General features: G+C 42.1%; 1 protein-coding gene across 1 annotated transcript in view; it reads right to left on the minus strand.

Moving 5' to 3' along the window:
* ky (kyphoscoliosis peptidase) overlaps positions 1 to 22,392 on the minus strand; it is a 33,697-nt gene that overhangs the window by 9,899 nt on the left and 1,406 nt on the right. The window contains exons 2-4 of the mRNA XM_057860466.1: positions 6,918 to 7,279; positions 4,244 to 4,358; positions 4,050 to 4,167 (exon numbers count right to left, since the gene is read on the minus strand). Coding sequence (XP_057716449.1) covers positions 4,050 to 4,167; positions 4,244 to 4,358; positions 6,918 to 7,259 — 575 coding nt within the window. The 5' untranslated portion in view covers positions 7,260 to 7,279. The remainder of the gene's footprint in view (positions 1 to 4,049; positions 4,168 to 4,243; positions 4,359 to 6,917; positions 7,280 to 22,392) is intronic.

Here is a 22,392-nt window from a genome sequence, read left to right on the forward strand (position 1 = left end):
GTGAATAACTGCAAAAAAAAAAAAGCAAAAACTGAAAATCGTGAAAACCCCCATACAAAAAAACTGATTACAACGCAAAAAAAAAAAAAAAAAGAAAAAAACATGAAAAATGCAAATAAACGCCCTCCCACCAATTTGTTTATCGCCGACTGACCTGGAAATGCTCCAAAATAAGCAGGCAGTGACCCAATATCAACAAGAAGTGAGACAAAAATCAACAGAAAGTGACCTGAAAATGCACCAAAATGAACAGGAAACCACCTGTTATCAAATGGCAGAAATGCCTCAAAATCAGCAGGAAGCAAAGCCATAGGTTTGCACAGGGACAGTAGAGACATAACACTACCAACTTTTCAGAATGCTCAACTTTTAAGCGACCTTATTTACATTATATAATGAGCTCAGTTACAGTATATACGTAGATCATTTAGATTGTCTTCACATACAGTATGTTGTAAGGATAGAATAGACCCTACCATTATTAAGTGAATTATTTTTATTACAGTATGTTCAGACTTACATTTATCCCTTTTCACTTGCTGCATGTGCCATTCCATTTTTCCACCTCAAATGCCCCTTTGATTGGCTGATGACTTGACCACCACACTCACACAGCCCCGTCAGATTCATGTCGACAACATACCCTCCCTTTGAGGAGGAGGGATATTAGAAGTTTTTTTTGGCCAGCAACAGCCAAGGTAAGCAATGTAAAAAGATGTCATTGTTGTGGAGGTGGGGAAAACACCACTAATTTTGTTACCTTTAAGTCCGACCTGCATCAGAGTTAGCATAACATTTAACTGTGTGAACTGACGAAATCACACATCAGAATTTCATGAGTCTACTTTGGTCCGAGTCCTGGGGTTGCCTAGTATGCCTTAGATGTAAATCATGAATTTTTTCCCCAAATCATTTTTATGTTACAATACTTTAGTTTCAGTCTATTTTACTTTGTGATCACCCTTGGCCACTTCTTGATGTTGTCTTCCCAAGCCGAGATGGCAGAAGAATGCGGTATTTCCAAATCGTAGTTTTTCAGGGTTTTTAGTGAGTGATGCCACTCCAGCGCCATTGAAGTCAATGGTAAAAAAATCGGAAACGGAACTGGTAAGCAGACATAAGGAAGTAAAGCGGAAGTACCTTGGAATCTTGTCCATAAGCGACTATAAAGAGCATCTAATAAATGTCATTTCGCCAACTGGCTCTCCTCTAGACTTGTACTGAGAAAAGCCAAGTAGCTCTGCTTTAGACTGCCCAGTGTTTTCAGATGAGACTCGCCATTCTGAAGTTAATGCTAATGCTAGGAGTTACGTTTAGCGTCTGATGATTACTCCGCAATGACCTTTAAAGCCTAAAAGCAGCATTGAATGTTCTCTCTTGCCAAGATAAGAAAACAAATCTTACTGTGTTTCCAAACAAGCAAGATAGAGCGCAGCCTAGCTTGAGACGTATCCTAAACCCCGGTGAAGAGGACGAGGGTGTGGTGCATCTCACATGAGTGACACGACCCCAAACGCTGCTCCGATGCAAGCTGACGTACTCCACGTACAATATGTAAATGTCACGCATTGTGAACGCATTTTCGTCTAGTCAGACAAAAACTGGCATTCGTCTTGTTATGTTCTAGTCTTCCAAGCCATGTGTTTAGCTCTTCATCGTCACGTTATCGTCATTAAAAAAAATTGTTCGTTGATGAAATATTTTCATTCTCGTCATTGTTGACGAAAACCACACTGATGCAGGTAACAGACCCGGCGGCATGGGCGGGCATTAGGTGGCCGGGCCCGCCCTGAGAGACTGCTTTGCCCGCCCTAGCTCGATTACACTGCACTGTGTATTTTTTTTTTTTAATCTTCCACAAAAACACACACACACAGAGAGGATGAACCCTCTATTCATCCTATCTTGATCTGTCATCATTCAATTCAATCAATCTGAGCAGCGAATGAAGGCAATTTCTAGCCAATCACAGATAAGGGGTGCGGGCCGATTAGCCGGCCAATGGGTGCTCATGTTTATCAGTGCATATGTTATGTTTACGCTTAAGCACTTTAGTTGAAGAAATGCACCATTGTTTTTCGCATACCTGTCAAGTTGCACGGTTTCGCCGTAAATTGTACAAGTGAGCACTGATTTTTAAATGTGTACTCTGTACGTTCAAAATCTGTACATTTTTTGTGCATTACGTTTTTTTTTCTCCATTAGTCAGATACTGTCACTTTTTCGGCAACAAGACAATATGCGTTACTACCTTGGTTAAATGACGTGAGGAAAGTCAAAGACACTGAGAGCAAAGTGTTTGTTGAGACGCAATTGCAAAAGCAATGCGAGGCTATGTAGCTTCAATATTTCCTGACTGTAGCCGACAGCCTACAATCTACGCCTAGATATCTCATGCATATAGAACTACATGCGAAATGACAGACTCGGTGGCGTTAGTAAACAGCCACCATTTTAGAGCAGTACACTTCTCATAAAAGGCTCTGTTGTAGTGAACCTTCCTAGCGAACCTAGCGAAGTCACTTTTTATCTAAAATACTCCAAAATCGGCAAAATCTTGACTTGAATCTATCTTTAAATGATGAAACAGTTTTAAAACTTTCACGTCGAAATGAAATAATAAATAAATGACTTCCAAACATAGCAAAGGTTACTATGTTTTTTTGTTTTTTTGAAAAAAAAAAAAAAACATGAAAGGTCACAACAGTTACTTTGCCAAGTAACTAATTACTCTTACATTCAGGTAACTGAGTTACTAACTCAATTACTTTTTGGGGGAAGAAATTTGGAACTAATTAATTACTTTTTAAAAGTAAGACTAACAACACTGGTCATAAAGATGGAGTCAGCAGAATGAAAAGTGACGAAAGCGGAGATTTTATTCTGCCAATTTGTTGCCAAACACAATTTGCCTGCAACTATTGCTGATTACTTCTCAGAATTAGCAAAAATATGTTCCTTGACTCTAAGATTGCATCTGTGAGTTAATTTTATCAATTGACCTTTTTAATTTATAATTGGACACACTAACGAACTACTTTCAAGTCAAACTGAATTGCGAGCAGAATTGCCATGAAGTGCAGCCATCAAGACATGATAGAAATGGCCAAAAGTGCTACATACAATTATAACAAAAGTCACTTTTAATTTTAGTAATCATGATGTAGCTGTAGATATTGATTGTTCTTTGATTGCTCCAGGTTATTTGTTACAATATTACCAATAAATTCATATTATTTTAAAAATTGAGTTTTATTTTTATTTCATATTGCATGCTATATACAACGTTGTAAGATTAGTCACCAATTTGTAAGGGCATACGTCACTGTTTGTAAGATTGCAAATGGCCTCAGGTTGACAGGTATGCAATCACAGATAAGGGGGACGGGCCGAGTAGTCGGCTATTGGGTACTGCGATTGGATAGGGATTGCTTCGGTTACAGAAATGGCGATTGAGTGGCTCCTCCGTTGCTAATTCAAATTGGAATGGACATCCGTGTTTTTTTGTGCTCTTTAGCTGCTGTAGTTACCTCTTCAAGCATGACTGTCGATTTCACTGCTCATTTGGACATCAGTGCTCATGTTCATCAGTGCATATGTTATGTTTATGCTGAAGCACTTTAGTTGAATAAATGCACAAAGAACTGCACCGTTATTTTTCGTTTGTCTCATAGATTTTACGACGAACTACTACTTGTGACTTCAGTGACAGAAAATATTTCAGTGCACTGATGTAGTAATGTACGGGTAATTTCGCCACTGTTCAGGATAAATTTACGTTGAAGAAGTGTGCCCCCCTCCAAAAAATGTAATTTCATTTTGCAGCCGAGTCTGAGCAGCAGGTTATGCTGTTAAAGCGCCCTACCAATGTTGAGACCAAACCTACGCTCTGAACATCTGTTATCAAACCAGGAGGACTGGCTGTGATTGCTCATGTTTTAGTACCATTGACGGTGCTAGACATCCAGTCCGTTAAGACTGTCAGTCCAAACGGATTGGACATTTAGCACCGTCAACGGAAACCATCAATGTCCAGAGGTCACGCTTACCTGCACATTTCCAGGCAGAGCCCTGAGTAACCACTACAAACGCCGCGACCGCTAGCGATGACGTCTTCCGGCGAGGACAGCTTCTCCGAGCGTCCCATGTAACCGCTCACGTCGTACTCTGTGGACGCGGTTAGGGAGGGAAAATTACGTGCTGGTGAGTGTCGTCGACACCATTTTTTTCGCAAAGCACTTACCGATGTTGTGACATAGCCAAAGCCAGACGGCGCGGATTTTTTCCAGCGGGCTGGCGGCAACGCAGGCGATGCCGCGGACGATATCGGCTACGTCAGAAACGCCTTTTTCCTTCAGCTGCAGACCAGAAGAGCAGTTTTTACTTTTGTTAGTCTTACTTTGGCTATAGCACGGGTGTTAAAATTGAGGGCCTCATCTGGCTTTAACTTCAGTTTATAAATCAAATGTATTCATTTTTTGTTTCTTCCTCATATGAAGTTCAAATACAATTTCAGAGAATAAAAAAAAAATCCTTTTAAAAAAAGTAAATTAATTTAAAAATAAGTATATATATATACTGTATATAGATAGATAGATAGATACAGTATATATCTATATATATGAATATATATACACAGTATATAGATATATACAGTATATATATATATATATATAATATACTGTACATATACTCACATACTGGTCCTTCTCAAAACATAGCATATTGTGATAAAGTTCATTATTTTCTGTAATGTACTGATAAACATTAGACTTTCTTATATTTTAGATTCATTACACACAACTGAAGTAGTTCAAGCCTTTTATTGTTTTAATATTGATTATTTTGGCAAAAAAGTCATCAAGTAAAACCAAAAATCCCTATCTCAAAAAATTAGCATATCATGAAACGGTACTCGAAAGAAGCCACTAACCTAATCATCTGAATCAACAAAACCCCTGCGAAAGATTTCTGAGGCTTTTAAAAACTCCCAGCCTGGTTCATTGCTCAAAACCGCAATCATGGGCAAGACTGCCGACCTTACTGCTGTCCCGAAGGCCATCATTGACACTCTCAAGCAAGAGGCTAAGACACAGAAAGAAATTCTGAGCGAATAGGCGGTTCCCAGACTGCTGTATCAAGGCACCTCAGTGGGAAGTCTGTGGGAAGGAAAAGGTGACCGCACCCTGAGAAAGATTGTGGAGAAGGGCCGATTCCAGACCTTTGGGGACCTGCAGAAACAGTGGACTGAGTCTGGAGTAGAAACATCCAGAGCCACCGTGCACAGGCGTGTGCTGGAAATGGGCTACAGGTGCCGCATTCCCCAGGTCAAACCACTTTTGAACCTGAAACCGCGGCAGAAGCGTCTGACCTGGGCTACAGAGAAGCAGCACTGGACTGTTGCCCAGTGGTCCAAAGTCCTTTTTTCAGATGAAAGCCAATTATGCATGCCATTCGGAAATCAAGGTGCCAGAGTTTGGAGGAAGACTGGGGAGAAGGAAATGCCAAAAAAAGCCTGAAGTCCAGTGTCAAGTACCCACTGTCAGTGATGGTGTGGGGTGCCATGTCAGCTGCTGGTATTGGTCTACAGTGTTTGATCAAGGGCAGGGTCAATGCAGCTAGCTATCAGGAGATTTTGGAACACTTCATGCTTCCATCTGCTTTATGGAGATGAAGATTTCCTTTTTCAGCACGACCTGGCACCTGCTCACAGTGCCAAAACCACTGGTAAATGGTTTACTGACCATGGCATTACTGTGCTCAATTGGCCTGCCAACTCTCCTGACTTGAACCCCATAGAGAACCTGTGGGATATTATAAAGAGGAAGTTGAGAGACACCAGACCCAACACTGTGGATGAACTTAAGGCCGCTATAGAAGTATCCTGGGCCTCCATAACACCTCAGCAGTGCCACAGGCTGATTGCCTCCATGCCACGCCGCATTGAAGCAGTCATTTCTGCAAAAGGATTTGCGAACAAGTATTGAGTGCATAGCTGATATAATTAATTGAAGGTTGACCTTTTTTTGTATTGGTCGGATGAAATATGCTAATTTTTTGAGATAGGGATTTTTGTTTTTTCTTGACTTTTTTGCCAAAATCATCAATATTAAAACAATAAAAGGCTTGAACTACTTCAGTTGTGTGTAATGATTCTAAAATATATGAAAGTCTAATGTTTATCAGTACATTACAGAAAATAATGAACTTTATCACAATATGCTAATTTTTTGAGAAGGACAGTATATATATTTGATACAACAATTGCTGGTTTAATCACTCTTTTTTATGTAAATAAATAAAATGAATGAAAAAAAAAAAATCAAGTTTTTCCCCTTAAATTACAAAAACAAAAAAATTAAAAGTTTATATTTTTTAATTAAATGAATATAATTAAGAAAAATAAAAAAGTTTTTTTTTTATTATACAAGTATGCAATATATGTTTTTGTACATATATTTTTTAAATAATTATTTAATTTTAAAAAATTATTATCATTATTAAGTATTATATATATATATACATATATATCATTTTCTAAATTAAATAAAATAATAATTATAAATGAACAAATGTATATATATTCAAAATATGTAATGAAGATAACAATTAAATTCCTTTATAAAAATGACAAATCTTTTTTGGTTTTATGGAAAATATACAAAATAAAAAAATAAAATAAAAAATTAACAATCATTTAGAACTAAAAAAGAAACTATTTCCAGTTTTTTCCTTGTTTAAGTGAAAGAACTTTTAAATAAATAATCATGTTAAAAAAAATGTAAAAGAATAATTCCGCAGAAAAAAAAGGTTTGTTAAGAAAACTTTTTTAAAAAAGAGAATCTGGGCATATTTTTTTTTTTTTAACAATATAATAATATTGATGAGAGTTCATTTGATAATCAATCATGGATGACCTCTGCCCCCGCTCTGATGACGTGCGAGTCCACTCGGTGGAAGACATCGGTACTGGCGAAGAGCTCTTTCCTCTTCTTCCTTTTGGCCGACGGGCCCTTGACTACCACCCTGGTGCCGGGGTCCCCCCTCGGCTCCTCGGTCCTCACGGCGCTTTTCTTGACCGCCGCTGCACTCCCCCCGGCCGCGCTCTCGGACGACAGCTGCCTCTTGGCCACCGGGCGCTGGTCTTCGGCCTCAGCCGCCGCCAGCGGCGGGGCTTTCACATGGACGCGTCCCTCGTCTTGTCGGGTGGCGCGGGTAAAGGGGAAGGAGAACTTCTGGATTCCCACCTCGGCAGACATTACGCGAAAATCATCACGGCCTGGATGGTGAAATTGAAAATCATTTTTTGCCACCGACAGCACTAGACGTCCAATCTGTTTGAAGTGGGAGGGTTGGCAGCACATGAATGAACGTGCAGACAAATTAATAACAGACGTTTTGAGAAAAAAAATAAAATTGGTTGACAAATAAGCTAGTTAGGACTTAATTTAATGTATTGCATTGAATTTGATAGGAAAGTTGACCCTACCAACATGGCCGCCACCATTGGCAAAGTTTGAGATGGGGCAGTGCCCCCCCGGTGGCCTAAAAATGTCATTGCATATAATTAACTTTCCTATAAATGAATTTAAAGGGGAAGTTCAGAATTTTTTACATTAAGCTTAAGCTTCGAGTTAGAGGGGGTTTAATCAGTCGATGGAGTTTTTTTCAACATATTCAGTGCAGTTTGTTAATTATTTGATAGTTCCAGGTAGTGATGGTGAGATGAAGCCTCGTGAAGCATTGAACCACTTAAGCTAATTGGTTTGAAAAAGGGTTAATTTGTCAAAGATTCATGTGAGCACAGTACCCCCTCCTGGTTAAGTGTATGATCACAGTCAGTTGCCTCTCAACCAGTGAGTGTTTTTTTATGTGTGTGTCTGTTAGGAAGGAATTCATTTACAAAATATTGTTAGACCAAATCCTCTATGTACATAGATTATCACTAAGAGTGTAACAGTACATGTATTTGTATTCAACCGTTTCGGTATGTGGTGCTCGGTTCGGAACAGTGGCGTACCGAACGAGTTTCTGACGTGATGTAACCCTTACTTTTCGAGGCTGTGAGTCGATCAGGTTACAGTTTCTTTGTGTAGATTATATTTGCTCCGTCTTCTCTACCATAATGAGGACCAACATGGTAGGATAGTATAACCCAGAAACGTCAACGGCACGACAACGTGGCCGCCGCAAGAACGCAGTGAAACGCGGGCGTTAAAGTCAGTCAGCCAATGCACACCAGTCACAGTGCGGTCGCGCGTTAAATGCGTCCCAGAAGCGGCTCAACGCGACGCACGCGAAAAGAACGGCAGAGTTTATTATTTGAAGCGAGACGCGATCCTCCTGCGTCAATACTACTACCCGTAGCTAGGATCGGGCAGACTGGAAGTCACTCGTGTAAAAATACGGTGGATCCGGTGGATTCTGAAACTAATATGCAATCGTAACCCACTTTTTGAGTCCATCAGATCTCTTGAGTGGTAGATCGGGGCACAGTTGACTTGTCTTTGTTGATTTACTGCTGTCTTCTCTGCTATAACCATAACCAACACGGCCCCGTGTTCAATACAAAACCCTCCTACCACAACAAAACAAGTAGGAACTAGTATTCACATAGGAACTAAAGTTATACAACATAAAATATACAATGAATACTACATCACATTTGTAAAATATAAACATATAATAAAACAAATAATAGCCCATTTAAATAAAAAAATTTGAAATGAGCTAAAACACCTGTAATTAAACAATAAGAATAATACACAGATCCTGCTTAAACAATTAAATGTCTTAACTTAGGTGTGGCGCTTTGACTTGAGAAAATCCACCAATAAAGCTTTTGAAAACCGTTCTTAAGAAAATAAATGATTCATTGAGGCATTTCATTTGTAAAATACATGTTAAAATCTTTGTCATTGTGATCAGGGCCGGCTCAGGCCAGTTGGGGGCCCTAAGCAAAATAATGCCAAGAGGCCCATATTTTTGGCCCACCATTTCGTCACAGTGTACTGTGAAACCCATACATGCAATCCAACCCATACGTCCATATTTTGTATATTAATCAGATTTTGTTGCACTGCATTCTTCAAACTTCTCCCCCAAATGATTGTCAGGACTTACAGTAGATAACGCCAAATCCTTTTCTAAAAGAGGAAAGAAAGAAGTTAAGGAAGAACTTATATATGGTGATCCCTCACTTATTGCTGTTAATGGGGACCAGAACCGACTGCGTAAAGTGAAAAACCGTGAAATAGGGTCAACCCATACAATTTTTTTTGTGGATCTATTAATAAGTGTATATAAAATCCTATGAATGCATATGATATCATTAGAACAGATATGTCCAAAGTCCGGCCCGGGGGCCAAATGTGGCCCTTGGTCAAATTTCATCCGGCCCCCAGCCTCTGTCATAAAATCAATAACGTCTGGCCCGCACATAGACTTAATAAATTGGTCAGCAGTACTGCTACCAGCATATGAAGTAGCTTACACACTAAATGCTGCTCCTCATTTACCCACTAAAAGGCAGCAGCACTCAAATCAACATAACCCCGTGTGACCCTTTACTCCCAATTTAAAATCTAAAATGGCGACAATCAACAAAAAAAAGTTGACTGTGACGGCCGACGATTCAAGAATTGGACTATATCTTTAATAAAATACGCAACAACTGTGTCTGCCTCATTTGCAAAGAGACAGTCGCTGTTTTTAAAAGAGTTCAATGTGAGGCGATATTACCAAACAAGACACGCTGACATGAACGACAAGATTACAGGGAAGATAAGTAGCGAGAAATTAAAGCAACTTGAAGCTAAATTAATTTCACAGCAGCAGTATTTTTCAAGAGCCCGAGAGTCCAAAGAGAACGCCACAAAGGCTTGTTGCGAGATTGTTGAAATGATTAATTAAAAAAATAAATAAATAAAGCAAATGTGACACACGGAGTGGCTTGCTAAAATGTGCTTAAATATATTGTTCTACGTAAAGCACGTCAGCCAAGGTCGGCCCCCCACATTTTTACCACACCAAATCTGGCCCTCTTTGCAAAAAGTTTGGACACCCGTGCATTAGAACATTAAAGAATAGCTTGAAACGTAAATTAAATATTATTGATAACAATAACCTACATAAAATAATCTCTCATATGAAACGTGTGTGATGTTTGTAAGTGTACATAAATATACAGATGAAAATCAAGTGTACATAAATATGTTTTTAGAACTGTTTTATTCCTACAACAAGATTTTAAAAAAAATAATAATAATAATTTGCGATGCACTGACTGCGAAAGTTAAGCCGCGAAGTAGTAAGGGATTACTGTAATAAATAGTGTGTGTGTCATATTTGTTTGTGTCTCAGTTCTTTTTCTTTCCTTTATGCAGCACCTGATTGAGCCAGATTAGCGGGGTAATGCGACACACCTGTGCTTGATTAGGAAAGCTCAGTATTTAAGGAAGCTTGTCACCATCTGCAAGTGTCGGACTATTGCTTGCTATTTGCCTTGCTTACCGCCTGTGTGTTCATCGTCATCCTTCGAGTTTCCCGATGTTCTACGGTCGTATTCTGGTTTGGTCATCTTTACTTTAGTGCTCTCTTGGGCTTTGTAGTCAGATTCTTGTACTGTGTTATATTCATGCATTCTAGCGTGCTCTCTTAGTTGTACTTTGTTAAACTCGCATTTTTCGCGTGCTCCCTTTGTTGTATTTTATTATATCCGCGTTTATGGGCGTGCTCCCTTTGTTGTACTTTATTATACTCGCGTTTATTGGCGTGCGCTCTCAGGTCTACTCGCATTTTTGGCGTGCTCCCTTTGTTGTACTCATTAAATACAAACATTAGCTCTACCTGATTTCCTTGTCTGTTTTTGGGATCCACATCAACGGCTTGCCGTTCACAACAGAATAGTCCGACCACATGGATCCCACGGACTCGGAGGGCCTTTGCCGTGCTCTCGTTGGTCACTACCATATGATCAGTCAACACGAGCAATCGATACGCAAATTAGTGGATGTGATTGGCTCGCTCACCACAAGAGTTGCGAATATGGCTTCGCCTGTAAAGCCCGGTGGTATAATTGACGCTGCCGCGGCGCCCGATCTACCCGCCCCGCCTCCGATGAGCCCGCTGGCTTCTTTTCGGGAGCCGATGTTGCCACACCCTCATCGTTATGAGGGAGAGCCAGGTGCTTGCCGACAGTTTTTACATCAGTGCTCCCTAATTTTTGACCAGCAGCCTTGTACGTTTACGAGTGATAGATCCCGTGTACCTTATGTAATGAGTCTCCTCACCGGTAAAGCGGCTACATGGGCCATGGCGGTAAGCAACACAAGGCCCGCGATCCGTAATTCTTTTGAAACGTTTGAGACTGAGTTCGTAAGAGTTTTTGATCATCCAGGCAAGGAGGCAGCCAGCCGCCTGTTGGATTTTTTTTAGGGCGATCTAACTGTTGCAGACTACTCTATTCAGTTTCGCATTTTGGCTGCAGAGTGCGGTTTTGGGGAAGCGGCGCTGTGTGGGATTTTTCGGCGTGGGCTGTCTTCTGCGGTGAAGGACGAGTTGGCGGCCCGGGATGATTCGTCGAACCTGGAGGACCTGATTTCCTTGTCCGTGCTTTTGGACAATCGTCTGAGGGAGCGTGAGAGGGAACAAGCCATGGAGCCTCGGGGTCGTCGTTGGTCATCGCCGCGGAGCGGCCCGACTGCGGTCCGTGCAGATGGCTTCGTCGAGCCGCCGTTCGTCCCTACGCCGACGCGGAGTCCAGTCCCGACGGGAGGGGAGCCTACACAACTCTGTGGCGGGCGCCTTTCTGCTGCGGAACGACGGAGGCGGTTGGAGGCAGGCTTGTGTCTTTATTGTGGCTCGCCGGGGCACCATATCGCCGCCTGTGACGCTGTCCCTTCGCGTCTATCTGGATCTTCGGCCAGGGGTTCCCCTTGCCCGAGGGGGGCCGAGGTTCGTACATGACAGCAATCAGTCAAGTGAATTGCCTCGCGACGAGATAAAGGAACCCAGCGACCCCCAAGGTGTTATGAGACTGCAACTGCCGGGTGAATTGTCACACGGCGGGGTTAATATTAAGTTTTCTGCTGTAATTGATTCGGGGGCTGATGATTGTTTTGTTGACCAGAGTGTTGTGGATGCTCTTAAATGTACATTAATAAGACTCGCTAGGCCCAAACGGGTTTTAGATCTCGATGGGCGACCCCTGGCGGACGTGAGGTTTATTACGCCTCCGCTCAAAACAAAACTGTCCGGAAATCATTTTGAGGTCCGTAGCTTTTTGGTAATGCCATGTAAATCTGCTCCAGTAGTGCTGGGGCTCCCCTGGTTGGAAGTACATAACCCCAATATTGACTGGGCTAAAACGCAAATAGCAACTTGGAGTATTTTTTGTTATGCACTGTTTACGGTCGGCGTGTCTGCTTCCCAGTCAAGCACACACTGCTACAGAGCCAGTTAATTTGGACAATGTTCCTTCTGATTATCATGATCTCAAGCGCGTTTTTAGTGAAGAGCATGCTAAAACCTTACCGCCGCACCGCCCTTACGACTGTGCCATTAACTTGCTGCCCAATGCCACGCTGCCCAACTCAAGGTCATACCAGGTCTCTGAACCGGAGCAGGAGGCAATGAGGGAATACATCTCCTCTTCCTTGGCTGCTGGCCTTATTCGCCCTTCATCTTCTCCGTTGGGGGCGGGGTTTTTCTTTGTTGGCAAAAAAGATGGGGGTCTTAGGCCGTGCATGGACTACCAGGGTCTCAATGACATTACTATTAAAAACAAATACCCGCTACCGTTGTTAGATTCAGCTTTCGCCCCATTGAAATCAGCCACCATTTTCACAAAATTAGATTTGTGCAGTGCTTACCACTTGGTCCAGATTCGTGAGGGAGATGAGTGGAAAACCGCTTTTAAAACCCCGCTCGGGCATTTTGAGTACCTTGTTATGCCTTTCGGTCTCACAAATGCACCTGCCGTGTTCCAGAGTCTCATAAACGATGTACTGCGTGACATGTTGAACATATTCTGTTTTGTATATCTGAATGATATTTTAATATTCTCCAGAAGCCTGCAAGAACATCGGCAACATGTCCGCCTTGTTCTCCAAAGACTTCTGGAAAACCGATTGTTTGTCAAGGCAGAGAAGTGCGAGTTTCACCGAGGTTCAATAGTTTCTGGGGTTCATTGTGGAAAAGGGACAGCTCAGGCCTGATCCCGCTAAAATCCAGGCAGTGGCCGAGTGGCCAACTCCGACATCGCGTAAACAATTACAAAGATTTCTCGGGTTCGCCAACTTTTATAGACGTTTCATCCGTAATTATAGCATGAGGGCCGAGCCTCTTACTAGGCTGACCTCTAACAAACGGCCATTTACGTGGTCATCGGTGGCAGAGGACGCATTTGTAGGCCTAAAACGAGCGTTTACGAGTTCACCTGTCCTGGTCCATGCTGATGCTAATCTTCCTTTTGTGGTCGAGGTTGACGCATCGAGTTCCGGAGTGGGGGCCATCCTGTCCCAGAGGTCTTCGGTCGACCAGAAACTGCACCCCTGCGCTTTCTACTCCCGCCGCCTCAGCCCGGCGGAAGCGAACTATGATGTCGGCAACAGGGAGCTGCTCGCCATTGTGCAGGCTTTGCAAGAATGGAGGCACTGGTTGGAAGGGACAGAAGAGCCGTTCCAGATACTCACGGACCACAAAACTTGGAGTACCTTCGGGCAGCCAGGCGCCTCAACTCTCGTCAGGCCCGTTGGTCATTGTTCCTGACCCGCTTTAACTATATTATTACTTACCATCCAGGGTCAAGGAATGGGAAGCCCGATGCACTCTCGAGGATCCATGAGCCAGTGGAGGAAGGGCCTTCCGACGAGCCGGTCGTTCCTGACAACCTGATTGTAGGGGCACTACGGTGGGAGATCGAACGTCTGGTGGAGGAGGCCCTGCGGGGTGTAACTGTGCCTGGAGGCTGCCCCACGGGCAAGTTATTCGTTCCAGATGCTCAACGTGCAGGAGTGCTGAAGTGGGGTCACGTTTCCAAGTTGGCCTGCCACCCGGGTGTGTCCCGCACGTTCTTCCTCGTTTCACAGAGGTTTTGGTGGCCGGGTATGCGCAAGGACGTCATGGACTATGTTGCTGCTTGTACCATCTGCGCTCGAGGCAAGGCGGTTCACCGCCCTCCAGCTGGATTGCTGCATCCACTGCCTGTCCCATCTCGCCCTTGGTCCCATGTGGCACTGGACTTCGTCACTGGACTCCCGCGATCAAAGGGTCATTCTGTCATCTTGACCGTGGTGGACCGGTTCTCAAAGATGGCACATTTCATCGCACTCCCTAAGTTGCCCTCTGCTTTGGAGACTGCTGATCTGTTGGTGGCGCACGTATTCTGCAGTCATGGCATTCCAAGTGACCTCGTCTCCGATAGGGGGCCACAATTCGTCTCGAAAGTTTGGGGAGCGTTCTGCAAGGCCTTGGGGGCCACGTCGAGCCGGTCTTGCTGTGTTTGTCAACTGCATCCGGCCTCCTGGTCATCACACCTCCCGTGGGTGGAGTATGCCCACAACACCCTCGTTTGCTCAGCCACTGGGAGGTCGCCATTCACGACCGCGTACGGGTTCCAACCCCCGTTGTTTCCGTTGCAAGAAGCGGAGGTAGTTGTGCCGTCTGTCCAGGTCCACCTGCGGAGGGCCCATAGAGTCTGGAGGAACGCAAGGGATGCACTCGTCCGCACGGCAGCCCGCAACCGCCAGATTGCTGACCGCCACAGAAGGCCTGCTCCGGTCTATCGTCCGGGCCAGATGGTCTGGCTGTCGTCACGAGATTTGCGCCTCGCTGGGACTTCTAAGAAGCTGAGCCCGAGATACGTCGGTCCGTTCGCTGTGGATGCTGTGGTGAATCCGGTCTCTGTCAGGCTGAAGCTTCCGAGCTCCATGAAGGTCCACCCTGTTTTCCACGTCTCCCTGCTCAAGCCGGTCTCCACCAGTCCCTTGAACCCCCCGCCAGTGCCTCCTCCTGCTCCTCGTGTGGTCGACGGTGGGCCAGTGTATACGGTGCGTTCCATTCTCGATTCTAGGAGGCGGGGTAGGGGGGTGCAGTACCTGGTCGACTGGGAAGGTTATGGCCCAGAGGAACGCGAATGGGTGCCCCGCTCCTGGATCCTCGATCCGTCGCTGCTGCGGGATTTCCACTCCCTTCATCCCACGAAACCGTTGAGGGGGGGGTTCTGTCATATTTGTTTGTGTCTCAGTTCTTTTTCTTTCTTTTATGCAGCACCTGATTGAGCCAGATTGGCGGGGTAATGTGACACACCGGTGCTTGATTAGGAAAGCTCAGTATTTAAGGAAGCATGTCACCATCTGCAAGTGTCGGACTATTGCTTGCTATTTGCCTTGCTTACCGCCTGTGTGTTCATCGTCATCCTTCGAGTTTCCCGACGTTCTACGGTCGTATTCTGGTTTGGTCATCTTTACTTTAGTGCTCTCTTGGGCTTTGTAGTCAGATTCTTGTACTGTGTTATATTCATGCATTCTAGCGTGCTCTTAGTTGTACTTTGTTAAACTCGCATTTTTCGCGTGCTCCCTTTGTTGTATTTTATTATATCCGCGTTTATTGGCGTGCTCCCTTTGTTGTACTTTATCATACTCGCGTTTATTGGCGTGCTCTCTCAGTTCTACTCGCATTTTTGGCGTGCTCCCTTTGTTGTACTCATTAAATACAAACATTAGCTCTACCTGATCTCCTTGTCTGTTTTTGGGATCCACATCAACGGCTTGATCATGATATGACAGGTTGTGCAATGTTTTTTTCTGAAATAGGCATGAGTGTAATCAGGCGGAGGACAGAAAAAGTGTGACCCTCCCTCCACTCCCTAATATCCGCGTATGCATGTGATTGGACTAAATGTATGATATAACACAAAAGCAGTTGGAAGGTTCATGATGTTTTTCTTTGCTTTTGAGTGTTGTCAATCGTTGCTATGTGGTCAACGGTACAACGGTTCATTTTTGGAGCAGAACGGGTTGGTCTGCACGCGTTCTCTGGACGACAGTGATGAATTGCCAATTAAATCATTTCTATTTGTGACTGTTAATGATGGCCAAGATTGGCATCATTAATCTTTGTCAAAGAAGATGAAAACTTTTGCCTTGTCGCCAATGAGTTCTATTAGCAATGTGCAACGCATATCGTAGCCGTCAAAGTGTCTGCTATTAACTCGGTGGCTGCCATCAACGGTCCTGGATGTCCAATTCGTTTGAAGTGAGAAGGCTGAAAGCGATTCAACGTTCGCTCGTCCGCTGCCCGATTTCCATTTCAAATTGTTTGGATGTCTGCTCATCATAAACTTTAATGCATTCATCGCCACAGCGGCCATGTTGCTTGTGGCGACGTTCCCATCAAAGTCAATGCATTTCATGGGCGTTGCAAGACATTATTCATAGGCAGACCCAGCTGCAGAAAGAAATTACAGGGGGGCATTACATTTTTGGGGGGGGGGGGTCGGCACTTCTTCAAAGTAAATTTAGCCTGAACAGTGGCGTTATTACCCATACATTACTACATTACATTCAGTGGACTGAAATATTTTCTGTCACTGAAGTCACAAGTGGTAGTTCATCGTAAAATCTATAAGACAAAAGCATACCTGTCAACCCGAGGCCATTGGCAATCTTACAAATAGTGCCGTATGCCCTTACAAATTGGTGACTAATCTTATAACGTTCTATATAGCGTGCAATATGAAACAAAAATAAAACTCAAATTTTTAAAATAATATGAATTTATTGGTATTATTGTAACATATAACCTGGTGCAATCAAAGAAAAATCAATATCTTCAGCTACATCATGATTACTAAAATTTAACAGTGACTTTTGTTATAATTGTATGGAGCACTTTTGGCAATTATTATCATGTCTTGATGGCTGCACTTCAGCTCGCAATTCAGTTTGACTTGAAGGTAGTTCGTTAGTGTGTCCAATTATAAATTAAAAAGTTCAACTGATAAAATGAACTTACCGATGCAATCTTTGAGTCAGGGAACATTTCTTTTGCTAATTCTGAGAAGTGATCAGCAATAGTTGCGGGCAAATTGTGTTCGGCAACAAATTGGCAGAATGAAATCTCCGTTTTGTCACTTTTCGTTCTGCAGACTTCATCTTTATGACCAGTGTTCTCAATCTTACTTTTAAAAAGTAATTAATTAGTTACAAATGACTTCTCCCAAAAAGGTACCTGAAGGTAAGAGTAATTAGTTACTTGGCAAAATAACTGGTGTTACCTTTCATGTTTTTTTTTTTTTTCATTTAAAAAAAAAAAAACATCGTAACCTTTACTATGTTTGGAAATTGTTTAATGTTGTGAATCAACTGTTAAAGTAGTTAAAATTGCTACCGTTTATGCATTAGTTCCCTTCTGTCTACTGTCGACATGTTAGTTTTAAAACTGTTTCATCATTTAAAGATGGATTTAAGTCAAGATTTTGCCGATTTAGGAGTATTTTAGATAAAAAGTTACTTAAGTTCGCTAGGAAGGTTCACTAAAATAGAGCCTTTCTGAGAAGTCTACTGCTTTAAGATGGCGGCTGTTTATTAACGCCGCCGTCTGTCATTTCGCATGTAGTTCTACAAGCATTTGATATCTAGGGGTAGATTGTAGGCTGTCGGCTACAGTCAGGAAATATTGGAGCCACCTAGCCTAACATCGCATTTGCTTCAGCGTCACAACACACTTCTCTCTCAGTGTCTCTGACTTTTCTCGCGTCATTCAACCAGCGTAGTAACGCATCGTAACGCACATTGTCTCGTTGCTGAAACGGATGACAAAATCCGAACGGAGAAAAAAAACCCGTAATGCACAAAAAACGTACAGATTTTGAACGTACGGCGTACACATTTAAAAATCAGTGCTCACTTATACAAATTACGCCGAAACCGTACAACTTGACAGGTATGTGAAAAACAATGGTGCATTTATTCAACTAAAGTGCTTCAGCGTAAACATAACTTATGCACTGAAACGTGAGCACCTAATGGCCGACTACTCGGCCCGCCCCCCCTTATCTGTGATTGGCTAGAAATTGCCTTCATTCGCTTCTCACATTGGTTGAATTGAATGACAATAGATCAAGATAGGATGAATAGAGGGTCCGTCCTCTCTGTGAGTGTTTGTGTGTTTTTGTGGAAGATTAAAAAAAAAAATAAAAATACACTGTACAGTCTAATCGAGCTAGGTCGGGCACAGCAGTCTCTCAGGGCGGGCCCGGCCCCCTAATGCCCGCCCATGCCGCCAGGTTGTTCAAAGGAGCACGTTCCCGGGTATTGATCTACAGTGCTACAGTATAAATTTCATCGTTTAAAAAAAAAAAAAAAACTTTAAAGTTTTAAATAGAGATGTCTCGATCGATCGGAATGCCGATCACGTCATTTTCAAAGTATCGGAATCGGCAAAAAAATATCGGCCATGCCTTTTTTTAATATATAGGTATTTTTTAATTAAATCGTTTTCTAATTGCATTTAACGTTTCAAACATAATATGTTACACTCATCCAGAGTCTTTAGTTTAGGCTTATCAAATTTATCCAGATAAGGCGGTAATGAATTTTTAAAATAATGTATCACGTTTAAATATTTAACGCAATTAATGCATGCGCTGCACGACCCACTCACGCATTGTTGCACTCAATCTGTAATGGTGCCGTTTTACCTATATAGAGAGATAAAAGGCAGCGTAAAATGAGTAGAGTGAATTTTGGCAGCCTTTGGAGCCTTTTTTTAAATGGCTAAAGCCTTGCAATCCCTCTCCCTACAATTAGAAATATCATGGGAAGCAATGTGGGGAAGCAAGGTGGCAATTGATCTCTTTCTTAACACCTAATGTTATTTCCCAACGCAGAGAAGATATATCAATTGGTAGCGCTACGCACAGTCATGGTTCCACTTCCCATCATGTATTTGGGTATGGCTACAGTATCATTTACTGAAAGCTCAACAAATACACGAGATGGCAATATTTAGTCACAATATACAAAGTCAAGTCTTTCTATCCGTGGATCCCTCTCACAGGAAGAATGTTAATATCTTCCATCCATCTTGAAGATTTATTGTCATAATAAACAAATACAGTACTTATGTACTGTATCTTGAATGTATATATTCGTCCGAGTTTTATTCATTTTTTTTCTTAATGCATTGCCAAAATGTATATGATCGGGAATGATTGGAATTGAATCGGGAGCAAAAAAAAGCAGTCGGATCGGGAAATATCGGCATCGGCAGATACTAAAACTAAAACGATCGGGATTGGATCGGGAGCAAAAAAACATGATCGGAACAACCCTAGTTTTAAATATACATTGCATAATCTACAAAATACGCCTAGTGAATATGGTCGTATCACAATCTAGACATGGCTCCTTAATATGGTAATTTAGCACGTAACTAACCGCAGCAAAAACGAGTAACCTAATTTAATGCTCCAACGATACATCACAAGTTCAGTGACTGTTTGGTGCTTTTTAAAGACACCTTGTAATAAAGAATCATCATTTTTTCGATTACTCCAACAACACGTGAATGCAGCATCAACCTTACAGTGTGTGTGCCGTGTGTCTGTGCTGATGTTTGTTTGGTCGCCTATCCCCATTAATGCTGAATTTGAATGGTTCAACTTTACTCTTTATGTATCAGGCAGTAGACATGTGCCATGGTGTGAAAATGTCAAGGTTTCAAAACCGCAAAAAAATTCCGTCATTCCGTCCCTGAGGTATTAGCTAGTTTTTTATGTTCCAAAAATACAGGGAGAAATCCCTCACTTATAGCTGCAAGGCTCACTGGTTGTTGCCCAGTGTCAGTGAGCCAGCTGTGCTGCACGATGGCTGGAGGAGGTGAAACTCCTGAACTTTTTTCCCTCTATCGAAGAAAACAAAATCGCTGGTATGGGAATACTTCGGCTACAGAAAATTTACAGACGGCTGCAGCTTAGAGGAAAAGGGCCAACTGACATGTAAAACATGTTTGCGGAGGTTGGCTGCCGAGGAGGCAGTACCTCCAATATGATTTCACATTTATAAAAAAATAAAGGTTAGTAAACGCTGTCGTGAACGTTTCCCACCAGCTACGAGTTAACTCCAGCGTGTTTAGTGTATCTAGTGGTGGTAAAGTGTGGTGTTTTTTTTCCCTCTCTGGCTTCTGTCTGTGTTGAAAAAGAGAGTGTGTTCAATGTAAACATGATACGAGTCACACACACGTGCTGTTTATGGAAATTAATTCAAGTATTTTTGTTCTGATGGTAATAATGTTGAGCTGTGGCAGTGGGTTTAGGCTCACCTAAACGACTGCATTTATTTCAATTTTATTTAGAATATATATTTTTTTTTAATTTATTTTAACATTATACTTATGTTCCAAATTACTTATATGTTTGCAAAATAAAAATCATGTTCAATGGAAAAAAGGTATTTAAAAAAAACAAAAAAAAAAACAAGATACTGTATCTCATAGTAACACATTTTAGAGCTGTAATTGCAAGTCTGTGAAACCGTGATATTTTGGTTTAAGGTTATCATACCGTCAAAATCCCATACCGGCACATGCCTATCATGCAGTTAACTGCAGTAAACTACTCTGATCGCAAATTGAAGTAGCAGATTAGCTGCCTTCTTTTAGCTAACTGGCTATGAATACAATGAAAATTAAATGCGATTTGAGTGAGAGGGTCTCACTCAAGAGCTTGCCGGTGCTCTCTGGCTTTACATGGTCCACATTTTCAATCCTTGGTTCTTGCTCAGTAGTTGTTGTCGCTTTTGAAAGCTTAGGTTTGAAAAAATTACGTATATCCATCTTGCCTCTTCATTCCTCAGGTGGTTTTGGCTAAGCAAAGCAAATGACCCTTTAAGGAGCTAGTAGTGTTACTTAGTATTTTTGGGTTTCTTGAATAAGACAACTTACAGAAAGGGGGTTGACGTTTTTTACTGACAGATCTTTAATGACAGAACAGAAGAGAGGCATCATCAACATTAACTGTCTTTTTATCAGCTGTCTCGAGCTCTGACTTCCGTGTGCTGTGACGAGCAGACATTACTAATCGAACATGCAGATACGATTTGCTCATATCATTACAATAATCACATGATCTGTTAGAAAAATAATTTTGACCCATTATACATTTTTTGTTCATTTAATTCATTTTTGTTGATTGTTCTATTGCGTTACAACTTTTATAAAATTCCTAATTTTAAAATCATATATAGGAAAGTCAATTACATGCAATGACACTTTTCGGCCACCAGGGGTGGCCTGCCCCCCCCCCCCCCTTAAAATCCGCTTATGTCCCAATTAACTGCTAAAAACGAGGGATCAGTGGAGTTTAAAGTGGTATTTCTAGATTTTTATGATAGAAATGTGCTAAAAAAATATCTCTTTGCTCACTCACCAGTGCCCCGCTGTGCCCCAGTATTGTATTAGGTGTAGTGACGACATTCAAATCAAGTCATAACTAGGTTGAACCCATCTTTAAAATATTGTTCGAACTATTTAGTTAGTGGCTGCCATTGGCGGCACTAGACATCCAATTTGTTTGACGTGGGAGGGTTGGCAGCAGATAAACAAATGTGGTAACCTCCCAATTCATTTGGATTGGAGATCCACTAGTGATAAACTCATTTCAATTCAAAGCAGAAGATCCTTCTTTGCCCCTACCAAAATGGCCTCAGGGCATCCGTGTTGACGTTCCCGTTGAAATCAATGCATTGACATTAAACTGTAGTTATAACCAGTGTTGTTAATAACGGCGTTACAATATAACGGCGTTACTAACGGCGTTATTTTTTTCAGTAATGAGTGATCTAATTAATTACTTTTCTCATCTTGGCAACGCCGTTACCGTTACTGAGGCGGGAAAGGCGTGCGTTACTATGCGTTACTAAGTTGGTTAAATTAAAAAAAGTCTGAGAGAAACGGACTCACGGGGACGAGAGCAGAGCAGGAGTGGGGAAGACGCCGTTGCAACCGCGATGCTAGATGGCTCCAATAATACCTGACTGCAGCCATAGCCGACAAACTTCGCCCACATGACACGGTAGATATCATATTATAGAACTAGATGCAATGACAGACACTGCTGCATTGCCAACATGTTTTAAGGACTACATGCGTTTGTAAACAGCCGCCATCTTAAAGCAGTAGACCTCTCAGGAAGGCACTGATGTAGAGATCCTTCCTAGCGAACCTAAGTAATTTTTTAAAATCTAAAATGCTCCTAAATCGGCAAAATCTTAACTTAAATCTATCTTTAAATGATGAAACAGTTTTAAAACTTACACATGTTTAAAGTAGACAAAAGGGAACTAATGCAATAACGGGAGAAATTTTAACAACTTTAACGATTGATTCACA

Source organism: Corythoichthys intestinalis, chromosome 15, assembly GCF_030265065.1.
Source record: "Corythoichthys intestinalis isolate RoL2023-P3 chromosome 15, ASM3026506v1, whole genome shotgun sequence".
NCBI classification, from domain to species: Eukaryota; Metazoa; Chordata; class Actinopteri; order Syngnathiformes; family Syngnathidae; genus Corythoichthys; species Corythoichthys intestinalis.